The sequence below is a fragment of the Bombyx mandarina genome, chromosome 13 (genome assembly GCF_030267445.1).
Source record: "Bombyx mandarina strain Sakado chromosome 13, ASM3026744v2".
In the NCBI taxonomy this organism is placed as follows: Eukaryota; Metazoa; Arthropoda; class Insecta; order Lepidoptera; family Bombycidae; genus Bombyx; species Bombyx mandarina.
Genome location: NC_143220.1, coordinates 8256210 through 8274867, shown reverse-complemented (window position 1 = coordinate 8274867; position 18658 = coordinate 8256210). Strand labels below are relative to the sequence as shown.

Sequence of the window (18658 nt, the reverse complement as noted above, 5' to 3'; positions counted from 1 at the left end):
TCATCATCACTCATCATTCTCTTACCCTTCTTCCAGTCACCAGAGGTCGGCGCAACATGTTTTCTCCTTCCATACTCCTCCTCTATGATATATCATTTCTTCGCTCACTCCTTTCTTAGACATATCGTCTTTCACGCATGCTATTCCTTGTTCCTGGAAGTATAACAAATTGTACTTACTTTTGACACTTGAGCACCAGCACAGCCAACGAGCAAGTAGCCTAGCTCCCTCTCTCGTGCAAGCGAATTCGATCGAATACATCTCACGTCTCAAGGTGGGTGGCGGCATTTAGGTTTTAGATGTCTATGAGCTTCGGTAACAAATTAACACCAGGTGTGCCGTGAGCTTGTCCACCCATATAAGCAATAAAAAATAAATAAATAAAAATATGTGTGGTGTCGTGGGACACCGGATAGGAACGAATAAGTCAGTCGGTAACGTGCGAACTTATTGTGGTACACTTCATTCACGGTTGTTTGCATAAGAGTTAGTGTATTGCGCAAACGAACGCTCTGAGATCGTGGTCAATGAATGATAAAAAATATGCTATTTTTTGTACGTTATTACAAAGTTAAGTCGTACACTGTATGCATTATTAATAAAAATCTCACGTTACGGACGTTTTTCCCGGTTAGGGTACCCCTCCGCATCGTCCCATAAGGAACTTCGTTCCAAAAAAAACCTATACATAACGAAATTTAATTTACGGCTAAAAATAAAACTTATAAATTTATGAAATACCTCCCGAAAACTCGATGCTCATTAAAAGTATATCGCAAAAAAATACATAAAAAAATCCGCAAATAAGTGCACGCAAAAAGATCGAAATATGATCCAATAAAGGGTTCTGTAGTGCTTTTCATGAATATTCACGAGCTTTTCCGGGCTCTGAAGCCGACGCGGCGATTAGAGTTCAAGACGAACAGTGCCATCTCTGTGCCAAATAGCAAATTATTCACTATCTAATTTTTGTCAATTTTCATTCATAATTTTGATTCGTGTTGACTTAATTGTAATGATGTTACTTCAGTTTGTAATTCTCTTCTCGCCAGCGCAGACAAGCGAGCTCACGGTCTCTGGGCTTTAGGTAATGAACTTTTATATTATAACTTTAGTTTTGTTTGGGATGTGGGTTTTGAAAGCTTTTCATAATAATAAGCTCCCTTTTCCTAGCTCCGCTAGCTCCCTTTTCATAATAATATTATGTAGTTCTTTTAAAGGTACATTATGCGCTTACTGTATTTGAGCAGAGAGAATCGCAAAGGATGTCGTCCTTGCGTTCCAGTGCTTCATGTCAAATTCGCTTCATCGTGACTGGTAAGGTAGATGGGAAAAGACCTCGGCAGCCCAATACGTTGATACGACCAGATTCGCACCGCTCTTGATTCCACGTTTCACAACGCCCTCCACACCGCCAGAGACAAGAATGGATGGAGAAAGATCGTGCGCGCGAAGGTGATACAAAAGGGTGGTCACGACCCTCAGCAATGAGGAATACGACGCAAGGAGGAGAGGCTTCATGTCAAATTAACTGTATGACTTAAAAATAAAAGTTGTTACCTATGAAGTTGCAATTTTACAATACTGGGCATTTGAAACGTAATTTATATATGACTGCCAATAAATTCTAATTTCAAGTGAATTTTGTTTTAAAAATAAGGAATTTATATTTTCTAATCACTGGTTTGCTATTGATTAGCGTCATTTTTTCATTCCATTTGTGTAATACGAGTAATTGCGGAAACACGGGTTCCGTAGCGGTAGCAATGCCGCACAAATGGCTCACAGCATTAATGACGTTTACGAAGTGAATACTGGAAACAAAGAACGAGAACGGTTCCGACATGGAAATTTTTATCTTAAAAATGAACCCTGAGGTCGCCCAAAAACTAAAGTCAACAAGGGCGTATTAAAGTCGATCGTGGAAGCTGACGATATTCAATCTACCGCTGAGTTATCAGTTAATTTCGACCTTAGCGTTAAAAAAATTATCCATTTGCTTCAAATTGGGGAATAAAAAAAACTTGATGAGTGGGTGTCGCACGAAATGAACGATCGTTAGCACAGCAAATGCATGACGGTATGCATGTATGTAAAGCATGATTATTGCACTCCAAATAGCACCGGAATTACAGCGCTATGTCTGTCAGGAACTGGACACAATGATGCAAAAGCTCGTGAATCTGGCCCAGTTTTGGTTAATCGTTCGCCAAAAGAACAACTTCTTGGAGGGGAACAAATCAATATCCGAAAGGCGAAAGTACCTTAAAGAATTTGTAAGAGGTGTATGCCTGATTTCTTCCAGATTGTTATTAAAAAATTACTACTGTGCAAGCAAAGATATATCGATACTAAGGGAGTATAATTTTTGGACTGATCGAAATTGACTGATAAAAAATATTTCAAAAAATTACCTAAACTTTTTGTATACTAAACGGCAATTTCGTTGGTGAGAACCTAGTATATTATTAATTGTTTGATGGTTTTATCCTCTAACGACGGAGGTAAGGCGAAGGACCAATGTCGAAGTGTTGAACTATTTTCTTTTACTGTTTGGACAGGGTTAAGGTAACTAGCCGCTTTCGCATATCCGTAACCTTCCGGTAGTGACTACTAAACCAAAATTTCAAGACACAGGAGACAGGGGCTATCAAGCTTAGCATATACGAGTCACTCTAGAGGACGCTGGTTCGCGGTTACCGTCGTCTATACACGTCAGTAGCGGTCGAAGTAATACCAGAACTAATACAATCAATTACTTTTCTTAACGTTTGTTTGAAGCGAGTTGAAAATTTTTCGTACAGCGTTAAATATAAAAATACATCAGGTACGATTGTATTACTCAAACTCTGATCGAAAGGCACGCATGCCAGTCTCGCTAGGCCGCGAGTGCGACAGAACTTTCTGTCAGCTCAGTGTCGTAGTAAAACATGGCCGCCGCCCGCACAGAGCGACCGGAAATTTTCGTTCATTTAATATCCGGAACACGAAAATATTGCATGACGAAATGCATCAATTTGTATTGTTTTATAGTTTGCGTAATATTTTAATCAACTATACATTGCCGCGTTGTTCCGCTGTGGATTTGACGGGCTATCAAATGAATAGTGTTTCTAACATTGTTAATAACAAATCAACATGGTTATTATGATTATTAGGTTTGTTTATTTGTCTATTGTAATTCCTGTCGTTCGACCTTTAACGATACTTTTTATATCCTCTACTCTTTATCTCCAAGCGGCGACCTACAAATGTATATGTGTAGATAGAGATATAAATATGGTTGAAGAAACTCTTTTTAGTATCTTAGTTCCGAGGCTTTAATCTAAGATTTCCATTCCAAGATTTGATTTTGGTTTTCAACAATAATTAGAGATTTCTGTGCATGGTTCCGATTTATTTTTGTAAAATTTTATCTGATCACACGTTCGTCAACGTTTTTTAAGGCAGGGTAGATCTGAGTGACCCAGTAGACAATACAGGTCTACCGAATTTACACAGAAACTCTCGAAATGTTACCCAAGGAACTATTTATTTTTCTTCAGGTAAGTGTAAAACAAAATAATTAAAATCTTAAACTCCTCGATGTTTTCGAGAAACTTCTTCAATGGCTCGATGGCATTATCGGTGCTTTCCATTTATAAATATATTACAATATCTTTATTTAAAAAGATACAAATTGTAAATGAAATTGCTTTTAAAAATCGTAAATCTCACACGAAAATCCCAACATAAAGGTGTTTCAAAGAAACTTTTACACGCCTAATTATCTCAAACGTTTTGTGAACGATTTTCAAACACCAGTTGTAGACAGACGAGGGTCCCGAAAAAACCTGAGGTTAATTAAGTCTAAGGTAATTACGTGTTTATTTTGTTATCGGTCGGGTAGCACGGAGGTTGGGCATGAAAAATTTAAGGAGGAATGTAAAAAAGCTTAACCGGAAAGTTCTTATAATATATTATAATAGAATCTATACTTAATATTATAAAGCTGAAGAGTTTGTTTGTTTGAACGCGCTAATCTCAAGAACAACTAGTCCGATTTGATAAATTCTTTCAGTGTTAGATAGCCCATTTATTGAGGTAGGCTATAGGCTATATCACATCTTCTAAGTTATAAAGTCAATTCAATAATAGTAGTACTCAGATGAATAGAATCAGCTCGCGATCCACCTGAGATTAAATAATAACCGGATTCTATAGAAAGAACAACGAAAATATGTATCACATCTAATAATGAGACATCTGGTCAAAGGTATCTTACTGTTTAGTTCGTCCACCTAAACAATAAATAAAATTCACGCTTTTTTACAATAAACTAATTTTTTCTTACACTATTTTTAATTCAAATTTATTAAAATTTATTTTTTATTTTTTAGTTCGATTTTCTATAAAAGCATATTTTGTTAGTTTTTTTAAACTATTATTTATTTTTAATTTTTTTGTTGATTTCAATTTTTTGAAATTTTTTTTATCATTTTTTTTTAAATATTGAATTGTCATCGGTCCTTAATAAGTATACCAAATTTCGAGTTAATCCGACATTTTGAAGGGGGTCAAAATCATGTTCAAAGATTCCGTTACAAACATACATACATACATACGTCTGAAGCTAATAAAAGCGTATTAAAAAGACCACAACGTCACCCTGCAATAGACTTGTTCTGAAACTTTGAATAACAGACCTCGAATATCGGAAATGGGTCGAAAATCGCAGTGCATTAAACTAATGCCAGGCCATTATCGGGCGCTGAGGGTTAATAACGCTTGTAACAATAATCGACCAAGTTCCGAGGTAATGGGAACTCAACGTGACAGGGCTTTGGTAATATGGAAGCTGGCTCAAAATTGAGGCGCCGATCATGTTTTGATTTATGTTTTTTTAAATACGTACTAACTAAATCGTGCAAACTCAGGCTTTAGTACCGGTTAGATCACGGAATATCTTATTTAATTTACACATGGAACATTGAATAGGGTATGTCTTTTATAATTCAATATTTTTACAGTTATCGTTATGATTTTACGGTTGAATTATTGGATGCCTTAAAATTGCAATCATTAAAAAAGACTTAGCGCTAAAACTGTAGCAAGAAGCTTTAGCCCCCAAACCTTATTATTCTAATGTTCTAAGAAATCTTATGTAATACATTCAACAAACAAACATTAATTTACTTTCACTTGACAAATCCGTGGAAAATGCAGTACAGTTTTATTTCGCTTCAATGGCACATGATCATACGGCGTAGTGGGTGGTTAGTAGTAATTATGTCTAAAGACATATGAATTTTCATTGGACGTGATATTTTTGACAAAAATTAACAATAATTTTTCAAATTTTCTATACCAGCCGTCGAATTATATTTTAATTCTTCGGACAATGCCGCTCATCAATACCACATTTCCAGGCAAGTTTTGGATCAGCTATCAGACTAAGAAGTAGAAGAACAGTAAGAAGACTATCCACGGTGTTTCCGATGGGCTTTCACATATTATCCTTGTACCTAATATTGCTGATTGGAGTTAGTGTCTACGTATGGCCAGTCAGGCATGGCGGTTATGGCAATAAAAAAAAATCTCATCTACTTCTTTATTAGTCCATAATTTTTTAATTCATCACTCTATAAATAAATTAAACTTCAAAGTGTCCGTAACTTCAAGATTTCAAAAGCCGTCGTTAATATTAAAATATTATCACAACTATGTCTAAAGTTGGAAGACCAAACTTCATCCATCAAAGTATAACTTGTGTTACATTATTTTTGTTGAACGAGTGAGATTTAAGTTCAGGGTGACAGTTTTTGTGGTTTCTGAGATAGTATATAATTCGCTATCATTTCTGAACTTTCAAGCCTACTTCAAATTCACAGATCTGTTTTGATGCCTAATCATATTTACTAAAATCGTAAAGGCGAAAATCAGTTTGTTAGTATCTCAATATACGTTGTAAAGAATCCGCAAGTAAAGGCGTCTTGTGTAAAATAACTTATCTAATTTATATATATATTGCGGTATATAATATATATAACTATGTATATTGCGGTAGGCAGCGGCTTGGCTCTGCCCTTGGCATTGCTGAAGTCCATGGGCGACGGTAACCACTCACCATCAGGTGGGTCGTATGTTCGTCTGCCTACAAAGGCCATAAAAAAAAACCTGTCTAATGCCTACGATAATAATATGTATTTCACCTAGCTAGAACACAACAAGAAAAAGCATCTCTAACTCCGATTAAGTCTAAAGCAATAATTCCCTCTAATACAGATATAAAGAAAACCAGTAAAATGTTTTACGATTTGTATCGGAAGGCCCATCTGTCTTAACGACATAAGACGTAAACTTTTCATTGCTTTGTATTATGAAATATATTGTTTGACCCACGGATCCAATCCTCTTAATGGCCCGAAGAATAACGACTTTATTGTTTATAAGCGTTTCTGTGATCTGAGATTTACAAGTTATTATTCCAACGTGTTATATCGCTTTATAGTTGATGTATATCTAATAAAGTTCTTACTAGATAGCAAAGACTGAATAGGGTAGTCCAGGCGAAATAACGGGTAGTGGTGGTTATTGCGATCTTGTCATGCAACGAGTATCGCAGGATAAGTATGTAATTGTGTATCCATGAGACGAGTTTGTACCAAAATATTTAGTTCTTCCGTGGTCTGACCGTGTTAGTCCAGATGGAGTCGACAGACGGTACGGCCATGATAGAGGGCATCCAGATTTACAACATGAAGAACTGGTTTCGCAAGACAACCTAGAGCAACTACTAGTCATTCTACTTCTATTGTTGTAAGTTGTAGACGAGTATATGATGCATTTGATGGACGGATGGATGGATGGATGGATGCTTTATTATTAATATAAACATTACCAGGTAGACGTCGCCACCCATTTTGAGTGATGAGGGTAGCCCGTGAGGTCCAAATCTAATGTATTGGTGTGAAGGCTGCCCTATCCTTAAAACCGTAAGCTTGACTGTAGTAGTAAGCGTAAAGTGTAAATTATTTGACACATGTGATTCTTGGGTTCGATCCAGCGTATTACACGTGTGAGAGGAAGAATAAATGTGGTATGTTCCTCTTTGCACCCCGAACCCATTGCATGTGCGGAGAGCCTGTATCCGTAATACACGATCAGTAATTAACTTAAATAAGAATCAATCGGATTTCAGTAATACAAGCTGGAAGAGAGTAATTTATGGACAGCGGTCTGATAATGCCCTGGCGTTACCAGATCTATTTTCCCCCTTGCATCGTGTTCCTCAGTGCTAAATAAAGGTCGTGACCTTTAGGGAGCATTTTAGTTCGGAGTATGTTCCTCCATTATTTTCTGCTTCTACGTAGTGGATATTAATGACCAGATCTATTAATGGGCATATATGTCAACTATATTAAAGACGAGCAGTATTCTGCTCTAGTGCTTACCAAAATAAATTGTCCCCGAGTATAGGTTTGGCATTTTCAATCAGACCAATTCACATTTTGAAATCGAAGACGAACCAATTTATTTTGCGTTTTTTGAAAGCGTGTTTGGTTGGAAATACGTTCACTTGTTCTCATAAGTATGTAGTTTGTCGGTACATACGCACCTAAATATTTAGCTAATCTGTCAGTGCACGCGAATAAAAAACCCTTGAAATAGTTTTGCACACTAACACCAAAGATACTTTTCTAGCAATTTGCTGCTAAAAGAATAATTATTGTTAGGTTGCGGCACCATAAATAAATCGATAGCTGAAATCGACAATCCGAAATCACTGAAATAAATCATTATCAAAGACCATAACTCATTTCTAAGATAGGTCCGGGATCCAATCTCGCTAATGGGTCTCAGACAATAATATTATTATTCGGGTATTAAAGTACTGTTAGACGAAAGTTGTTAACGTTTGATTAAATATGAAACTTCTCGAGTAATTTGGTTGAAAGCTTTGACAATATTCGGGGGTACTTATTATGAGTATGAGCGATGAGGTCACGAGCCTACTTACTTCAGCTCTTGTTCAAATTCATATACGTGAATTCTATTTATGGTTATATTACAATGAACTCCTTCCATGGTTTTTACTGGTGGTAGGACCTCTTGTGAGTCCGCACAGTCCTACCCTGCCTATTTCTGCTGTGAAGCAGTAATGCGTTTCGGTTTGAAGGGTGGGGCAGCTGTTGTAACTATACTCGAGACCTTAGAACTGATATCTCTAGGTGGGTGGCGCATTTACGTCGTAGATGTATATGGTCTCCAGTAACCAAATTAAAACCAGGTGGGCTGTGAACTCGTCCACCCATCTATGCAATAAAAAAAAAAGGTATTTTAAGAGAACAATTAAATCAAAAGAGATAAACTACTATTGCCCTTCTTCAAACGTGGTTCACAATAGTAAATATAGGATTCCATGAGCGACGGTGAACACTCACTGTCCGATGGATCGTGTGTGCATTGGAAGGCAAAAAAATGGAATTCAACATCAGGATAATTTTTTTGAGATATTTCTAAATAAATCATGTTTTTTATTTTATATATTTGAAATAGAAATAGTTTAGATAGTTGTAACATAATTATCTCACTTCCCTCACTGATTGTGATAACAATAAAATTAAACTAAATTAGAATCTATTTTTCCATGGTAAATTATTTCGATTATTGAAACCGGATCACTAAAAATAAAGAAGTGAAAAGAAAAAAAAATTGGTCAACTAATGTTATTGCTACAAAAACAACGAAAAAGTACAAGTCACCTGTGTGAAAATATTTCACAAAGTAGCTTTGTCGTCTTATTGTGTAGCGGTAGCCATCATGTAACACAATATAATAATATTTGACTGATGCTTGAATCTCGCGACATTTTCAAGATGAGTCCGCTTATATATTAGCTCCGAACAACAACATTTGGACCGTCAGTCTACCGAGCAAAATACCACCCGGTCGGTGGAAGATCTACCCTCCGTCGTTATATCTCCACAATTGCTTTAACTGGTTATCGAGCTAAGAGATTATTGTCACACAATGTTTGAATGATCTATATAATAATACATTGGTGTGTTAGCTTCAGGTAGTGCTCAATACTCGAATACCGAGCCCGCATAACTGTTTTTGTTGTAGTCCTAGGGTACCCCGCTGGTACATATGGCCCTCATAAGTTGTCTCCACTTTACCCTGTCTTGCGCTTGCTCCTTGACATCACTCCAGGTCACGTTGGCAGTTCACTCTCTACGGTGCGTCGCCAAGTGTGTAGAGGGCGACCAGGTCTTCTCCTGCCAAGCGGTTGCCACTCAAACGCGATTGATGCTGCGTTGACTCCGCTGCGCCGTAGAGTGTGTCCTATCCAACGCCATTTCCGATGAGCAATGTCTTGCGGACTTTGGTCACATTTAGCCCGCATAACTGCTAAAAAAAACTTTTAAAACAGTCTCCAGTTCAATTTATATCAGACGCGCCACGGAGCATAAAATGATTAGAGAAGAGTAAAACTGTATTGACACCGTGAGAACTGCTGTGATTTGGTACAAGTCACAAGATTTAAGCGGTGGAATAATTAATATTTTAGTAAGCTATGGACAGAATAGGTTCTGATAACCTTAGAAGGTTACAAATGTCTTCCCGAATATATGTCGAATACCTTAAATCAGCAGATCCTTTTGAGACGTTTCATTATACGGCTAGACCTGATCGTATATAAATCACCTCTACATTGTAATTGGCACCTCATTCATAATCAAAACTTTGGAACTCTGTTCATGGCTGAGCTCTTCTGTATAAAATTTCATACAGCATCGGTAGAATCGAGACAATTTCGCATTGCAGTCGAGACTTAAGCTTTTCTTTTCGTAATGGCTTGAAGATATTCTCCCCTATTTTGACTTCTTTGCTCAGGAAGAGTCACTCTAAATGTTTTTTGGTCATGAGTTTTTCTTTCAACTATAAAGCAACTGTACTGTATGTGCGTCTTGATTTTAAAGGTAAAAGAAACGAGTTTCCGACTCCAGATGGTCTGTCTCAAAAAATATTGCTACGCAAAACTTTCAGCAACCCCCATTTTCTCCAACTTAAACCGAACGCGAGCTTTGCACCCAGCGAAGTTCAACAGCAGCGAAATTGTAGTAAATAGGATTACCTAGTTCATTGTTGGATCCAAACTCTCGGGGCTGTTCGTAATTAACAAAAGCTGAACGTTTATTGTTGCCGGCGTTCGGCACGGTACGACGCTTCATCGAATTTGAAATACGATGTTCCACTTGAAATTCAATATGTACTAACTAGTCCCTTTTGATCTGTACAGATTAAGTTTGTAACAAAAGTTAATTTGCTGTTCAAATGTTTTGGTATTATCACCAGAGTTTCATTTTAATTATCGGCTGTGCTATATAAGCGACACAACGGTCCTCTGATGGTTGATTCCATTCGATAATTTGATTCTATTACTGGTAGTAGGACCACTTCTGAGTCCACGCGGGTAGATACCAGCACCCCGCCTATTTCTGCCGTGAAGCAGCAATGCGTTTCAGTTTGAAGGGTGGGGCAGCCGTTGTAACTATATTTGAGACCTTGAAAATTATCTCAAGGTGGGTGGCGCATTTACGTTGTAGATGTCCATGGGCTCCAGTAATCACTTAACACCAGATGGGCTGTGACCTCGTCTACCCATCTAAGCAATAAAAAAAAGAAAGATAAATTGTATTAACAAATTGCTTTTACAGTAAATATACAGTTGAACTCTAAATGGAATATTGCTTCATTTATTATTTATGTGCGTAAGTGAATATTGTTGTCAGTTAGGGATGGTAGGATACGAATAATTTTTTATTTTCTTGTAGACGTAATCTAGGATCATGTGTTTAAAAAATTTTGTCCAAACTCAGTACCCGCCTTAATCAAGATAGACTTTGATGGCAACTACATTTAATGTACTCTTAGGTTTTATACCTAGCATACCTCTGGTGGTTTGCGAGTCTGGCGGAGTGTGAGTTTTATGTATATGTGATTGATTTTGAATGCTCGGCATACCGTAGACCGCCAATAGAACAAACAAATCTGTCCTCGAGCAACTTCGCATAGAAACCAGACTGTCGACGATTTGCTACCAGATGGTTCTTGGCTACTTTGGTCACATTTCTCGGCGGCCACCAGACAACCTTGAAAAGTTGACTGTGGTGGGCAAGGTAAAAGGGAAAAGACCCGCCGGCTGACCACCAAACCGTTGGTCAGATCAGATAACTGCGCTCACTGGACTCTCTGTTGCGACCGCCCTGAGAGAAGCCGAAAATCGAAGAATGGAAGCTGATACAAAGAGCCACGAAGGGATTTCAGGGACACGACCTTCAGCAATGAAGTATGTGACTAAGAAGAAGAAGGCAATAAAGCATTGAGCATAGTTTATTTTATTTGCCAACATTTTAGCAAATCGTTTACGATAATCGCAAAAGTCCTGAAGATGTAACAACAGATAACTATTTGTTTTTCTGTTCTACGTCTGTTCAATCGGTGAACTGTTACTGTGTATTAGTGTCGGTTTCTCTGTACCACTGTCATCATCGGTCATAGATACCGTATGTCAGAGGTATAAAAATAAACAAATTTCCCCATTGGTAAACATGCTTCTGGCATAGTCTCAGGAACAAATTTTTTGGAAATATGACTGACTACTAAGATTTGTTTGTGTTAAAATAACTACTCAATGACTAGGAGAATCAAATATCCCCTAAAATGTATTTATTGAATCACATTCAAGCAAAAAACGACGAATTTTAGGCCGAGAAATGTGACACAACTTTGCTATTACGTTTTTCCCTCGAAACATAATAAATCCATATCGATTTTTCTCGGCGAACCATCTAGAATAATTCCCTTAATATGGATGTGGTATATAGCCATCTTTAAGGAACCATCAAAATTTTATGTCCCACCTATAACACAGGCTTCGTTCATAAAACCAATAAAATATGAACAGGAGACAGTTTGATGACCGTGATAGAATTCTTAAGACCGTATTTTATTAAATTATTAGTGGGGCATATTGAGGTCGAGGTGATTAATGAATCGTACTTCAGATTTCTTAAACTAGTTGATTAAATTTATTACTGGTGGGGCGTATTGTGTGCCCTACGGTTGGATACCAACATCACGCTTATTTCTACAGTAAACCGCATTGTCTATGGACTCTCTGAATACCACGTAGAGCATGAGCTCATTGATTCATCAAGTGAGATGAATAAAACACGTGTGGCACTCGGGGATTGCCGCGGTAAAGCTATTGCATAGCATTTTTTATCAACTTATGCAATTATAATCAGACAATAATAATTTAATATTAAAACAATAATATAATAAGCGCTATATTTATAAACATTAACAAAAACAAAACATTAACTGTCCCCTTCACACTCATAAGCTAGACCGCGCGAGAGAGAGATGGGCAGACTTTTCATGATGCGCATGCAGTGCGACGTCACGCCGCGCGCTTATTCACAAACACTATACAAGCGTAACCTGTGAATGTGTTGAACGCGAGCTACATGGTAGGCGGAGTAGGAGTGCTAGGTTTTATTTTCGTTACGGAATTTCTGGATTCGGTCGCCGCGCTCAAAGCCCGCGATAAAAGTTATGCAATAGTTTAAAAACCTTTTATTATTATGATATTACTGAATTACTTACATGAACAAAACAACTTTTTAATATTTCTGCGACGTGACGAGAGTATTGGTGCTATCAACAAATAACGTTCGTAATAAAACTCAACATTATATCACGAGGTGAACTAGAATCTGCTCCCGGCCATCCATGGAATAAAAAATGAAACGTTTCTTCGAAGAGATACAGCCAATAATAATATAACTTTTCCCATTAGCCAACTGATTGCAAAAGTCGCCTTCACTCTTTACTTTTAATTTGAAAACTTACACTGCTATTTGTACGGGTTGATTATTTTTTGTACGAATTTTAAATAGTTTTGCGCACATTGTATTGATTCAGTTGAATTTCTCAAGAATTTTTAAATATACGATTTCAATGGTTTGTTGAATAAGAATTGAAAAACGATTTCTTTGTTGTCAATCAACGTTGATATATGCAGTACGGAATATCTCAGACTACCGGTAAGTAAGAAAGACACAATCATTAATCCGAACCATATCGATATTATTAAAAATCGACTAATTTCTCTGGAGTTTCATCAACAGTCATAAATTTATGTAGGTAAATGAAGCCGCAGATAAGGCACGCTAAATTTTGTGCCATTCAAGTATATCCGAGAGAATATTTCTAAACATTTAATCTACGTTAAGGTCCTATCGCGTAATTAAGGAGCTCCTAACTACATTAGGATTTCGTTATACGTTTTAAACGGGACATCTTTCCTGTAAGAGGCCGTTACGGGAATAATCGAAACAGCGCACGCGTTTCTAGGCCGTGGTCCAAGTTACGGACTGAACGTGGTAACGCTCAGGTTAGTACCCGTGAGCAATCGTGACAACTCACCTGAATATCGGCTGTATGGTCATCTTTTTATTTTTATTTTATTGTTTCCATACCACTACCCACGCCGTCCTATCACTGAAATTTTCCATATTCCCGCAAGTAGAACAAACCTCCTTAGATATTTCCCTTTATAAAAGATTTGTAGTGAATATAACCAAATATGTGCATTAATTGACGGCATTGACATTTTTAACGACACGTGTCCTGGTCTCAAAAACAAACTAGTATCCAAGTTCCTTTGTTTATAATTGATGAGAGAATGTTAAGTAGTTAACTCTTGTTTTCATATTATTTTCAAATATACTTTTTTTTGTCGTACTGTTAACATATAAATTTAGCCTATATTTCCGCTGTTTGTAAAATTGCTGTAACATGTCATAGTTTGTTATAAGAGATTGCTGTACATGCCTGTAACTGGCTTACATACTAGTACTTAATTATATACATGTTAATTTTAAGCTTGAATGTTTCGTGTGTATTGCTGTTGGTATTTCTAAAAAAAAAAATAAAAAAAAAATAGATGAGTGGATGAGCTCACAGCCCACCTGGTTTTAAGTGGTTACTGGAGCCCATAGACATCTACAACGTAAATGTGCCACCCACCTTGAGATATAAGTTCCAAGGTCTTAGTATAGTTACAACGGCTGCCTCACCATTCAAACTGAAACGCATTACTGCTTCACGGCCGAATTAGGCAGGGTGGTGGTACCTACCCGTACGGACTCACAAGAGGTCCTACCACCAGTACTCACCCGAATATAGGCTGTATGGTCATCTTCAAAAGCAATATTGTAACGATCCCTCCGTGCGCCGTGCTTCTCAGTGTTGAGGGTCGTGACCTTTATGGAGCACTCTTTTATTTTACTTTTATTGCTTAGTTGGGCAGGCGAGCTCAAGGCCCACCTGATGTTAAGTAGTTACCAGAGCTCATAGACACCTACAACGTAAATGCGTAAATGTTTCACTTTTAACTACGGCTGCCCCGCCCTTCAAACCGAAACGCATTACTGCTTCACAGCTGAAATAGGCAGGGTGGTATATGTACCTACCCGTGCGGACTTGCAAGACGTTCTACTACCAGTAAGACAACAGTTGTTGATGTTGTAACAATAAAACACACTTATTTAAATTCTGTACTCTAATATTATAAACGAAACGTAAGATTTTTAATTGCATTATATTAGCAATGACAGTCTAGATATTAATTGGTTATCTGATCCCATTAGCATCATAAAGTCAATATCATCGTTGTCCTGGTATAAGGTGGAAATCACAACAGTATTTTAATTGTGATATAAGGGTACCATATAACTTTGGAGAACAGCTGTCAAGGCTTTAATAAAAAAGGATTCCACATGACCACGACTGCTCTGCCAAGAGTAACCGACTATGATGACGATGATGATGATCAGGGTACTTACTAGCCCCCTCGAACCACAAGACATCATTAACTAATGTTTCCGGTGTAATTTTCAGTATATTCTTGTGTGAATTGTTATGAATTCAATTAATTATGTCCCTCTCACACTTGTTAGTAGAGGCAATACAGTCGACTCGCTAACGCAATCTTAAAAACATTTTTCGTTACAATTTCCATTACCATGTCTTGCTATCACTATTGACTATAAGATAAAAATTAATCTCACTTATCATTATCATAGCTAAATCTAAAACCAACGCTGTCTGAGAATCTGCTAATAACTGCAGATAATTATTTAAACGTTATCATCCCGCCATCAGTGGGGCTGTAATTTGTACAATACTATATTAACAAACTTACAAATATAATTTCTCTGAATCAACCGTGACTCATTGTATATCACGCTACATTTGAGGCGTTATCATGTACGCCCGCTGTCGCTTGTATGTTACGCCAAGCGCGAACGCAAGGTAGGAAAACAGTTTGGAAAAGGGAAAAACGTCTAGGAGCCGCAGTTACCCACAGTTTTAATATTTAATTAATTGACAATTAGACCCTTATCAATGTAAATGGTTATTGAGAAAGTTACGAAGCTCTGAGATAGAGGCCCGAACCGCTGTTGTTACAAAATATCCTTTAAGATACATGTTTTTGAGTTGAATTTTAGTTACCTGGTTTTTTGAATAAAATTTACATATTTATGGTGTAATGCATGAGCTTTATGGGCTTGTTATCAAGAAAGCTGAAAGACATATTATATGAAAGTATATTTTTAGGTAATGTTTCAATATAATTAAAAAGAAATACAAACTACAATGTTTGTTTACAAAGTCGTCGCGGCCTAAAGCACAAGATACCCGGTGCATTCGCATTTGTGCCGGTGTTCGAATCCCGCAGACAGAGGTACTACATGCTAACGAATGATTTCCATAACATAAAATAAAAATCGTAAATAATTTGCGTAATTACTGGTAGTGGCGCGTCTTGAGAGCCCGAAGCCCGCATTTGTAAATACTACCATCCTGCCTACTCGATCACGCCACGTTAACTGGTCCCGTGATAAGTTCGTAAAGAACTTGTGTTACAGGTACCAGATAACGGAAATAAATGTAAGATTTTTATTATACACATACATATTATTATATTTAATATACATCCATAACCCTGGAAAAGACATTTATATTTATCATACAAATATCTTCCCTTGGCGGGATTCGAACCCGCGACCCCCTTGTGTAGTGACCATGTCACTTACCACTACACCAGGCGGCCGTTAACTTTTGTTGCGAAACTTTCCAGTTTGAAGAGTGGGGCAGCCGTCGTACCAGTATCGTCTAGAATTAAGATTTAGAACTCATGTCTGAAGGTGGCTGGCGGGATTTTTGTTGTTGATTTCTATAGACCCTGGTAACCACCTAACACTAGGAGGGCTATGAGTTTCTTGACCCATCTAAGTAATAAAAAACAATACTTGTATTCTAATGTATACCAGTTTGTTTTTCACCAAAAAATCATTGACTATTCGTTACATTCTATCAAATCGTAGAAGAACAGTATTTTTGGTATACAGTTTTATACAGTAGTTTTATTGAAATCGTAACTTTATGAACCTAATAATAAAATAAGTACTACTTCAATCGTTAATTATTAATTTGATTGCACTAATTAATTCATTTCAGAACATCCGAGCTCGCGCCTAAGTTATAGCAATTAATTTTACACTTGATGAAGTTTATAATGTTACGATTTAATTACTTAATATTGTAACCGTGTCTTTGAAATGATATTCAGAATAAGAGCGACATTAATGATACGTCGCATTGTTCTTCACAACCGAAGTGAATAAACATGTGGTTGCTATTCATTTCCAGTAGGAGTTAATACATTTTACGATTAAAACTTGAGTTGTGAAATTTGTCACTTTCCAAATGAGATCTTTCGGATTGTTAATATTTTTATTATAAGGTTTGTAGGGCTGAGCAATAGGGCATATTTAAATCTATCTAAACGTTACGGTCATATGCTGTTTTTATTCTTAAGAAATAACTTTTATTTTTTAATTTTTTTATTTAAGGTCGCTTTTAAGGTCATTAACGACCAGAACGACCAATGAATCTATGGTAATCTATAATTTTCAGGAATTTTAAAGTGCATTTACATTATTATTTAAACAGTCAAACAAACACATAAGCAACGCAGCAGTATGTCTCTTTGCATTAAACATTAGGCACTCAATTAGTAAATGCTTATTAGATATATTGCTATCACATCGACTACATTTCTTTATTTCTTCTTTTGTAATAAGATAAATGTGAGTAATGTTACAGTGACCTATTCTTAACCTATTTAAAACTACTTGATCTTTTCTAATATTAATCTGTAATAAGGAATAACTTTGTTTTTCTGTTAAACTAATATATATTAAGATATTATTTATATTATGTAGCTTGAATATACTTCTCGTTACTAATTTTGTTTGAAATCGTTTTTACGTAGGGCGAATTATGTTCACGAATGTTCACACTTAAACTGTTAGTAGCGTTGTTAGCTTAATTAAGTTATAAAGTTTTACATTGAAAGACCTCAAGCTGGGCTTTTCTTATTGTAAGAGCCGGATTCCAAACTAGAGGCAGTTAATAGCATTAATGAGTTAATGAGTTCACGAACCACTTGGTGCTAAGTGGTCACTGGAACCTATAGACGTCGTAGTATCAATGCCGCTTCTGATCTTGATACATGAGGTGATAGTATTATATAACAGCTGTGGCAACTCTTCAAGCTATAATGTATTTCTATTTCACGACAGAACATTTTTTTTTACTATTGGCGACACGACGATATTTTTTTTACTCATAAAAGTCCTCAACTAGCATATTTTTTTCTTTTTATTGCTTAAATGGGTGGACGAGCTCACAGCCCACCTGGTTTTAAGTGGTTACTGGAGCCCATGGACATCTACAACGTAAATGCGCCACCCACATTGAGATATCAGTTGAAAGGACTCCGACTTTGAATCTCTAGGACTGAAGCGGCTTTCAGTAACTACTTAACACCGCGTGGGCCGTCTACCACGACACGAAATAATTATGAAAAGATTGCTTCTTACTAAAACAAGTAATTTGTTTTTTTCAGGTGGCCGGTGTAGTTGGGCGCGCAGACGTGTTAGCCTGTGTCTTCTTTCTCACATCTATTCTTCTTTATCACGGGTAAGTGTATTCAAATTACCAGAAGTTTTCATCGAAATTTCATAATGATGTATTAAATGCGCGGCACGTTTTATTCTTTATTATTTATTTAATACTATTATTATTTATATAAGTTAAACAAATCAGTTTCTGTTGAAATATATTCTAAAAGTATGATTATTATTTTAGTTATGGAACTTAGAACAAATTCCAGCTGTCATCCAACAACTACCAAAACTTTATATCCAGTCTGAAATTACAGACTGTTTTTCCTTCCTTAGCTGCTCAACAAAGTTTTTGTGAGACAATGACATCCGTAACCGGTCGAAACAGATCAGGACGCATCAAATTTCCTTCCAACACCAATTAGCAAAGTCGGGCTGTCCCTCAAATAGTTGGAGGAACTCCTGGCTAGTTCGGCCCTTGTTTTTGTCCTTTCCTCGAAAGACAGATGGGCAACTTGTCCTAACTTGGGGCTGATGAAATTGTTTGCTACTCGAACGTCGTTGTCAGACCAGTGGGTCTTTTCACGTTATTAATCACTCGTCAACTTTGCTTTACTACACTCAAGTAT

General features: G+C 36.8%; 1 protein-coding gene and 1 long non-coding RNA gene across 2 annotated transcripts in view; one reads left to right on the top strand and one right to left on the bottom strand.

Annotated features, from left to right (window-relative positions):
• Window positions 1–18658, bottom strand: part of LOC149501623 (uncharacterized) — a 188587-nt gene that overhangs the window by 89553 nt on the left and 80376 nt on the right. The gene's annotated exons all lie outside the window — the stretch shown is intronic.
• LOC114249998 (protein O-mannosyl-transferase TMTC1) overlaps window positions 1–18658 on the top strand; it is a 195743-nt gene that overhangs the window by 151975 nt on the left and 25110 nt on the right. The window contains exon 4 of the mRNA XM_089732426.1: window positions 18032–18105. Coding sequence (XP_089588552.1) covers window positions 18032–18105 — 74 coding nt within the window. The remainder of the gene's footprint in view (window positions 1–18031; window positions 18106–18658) is intronic.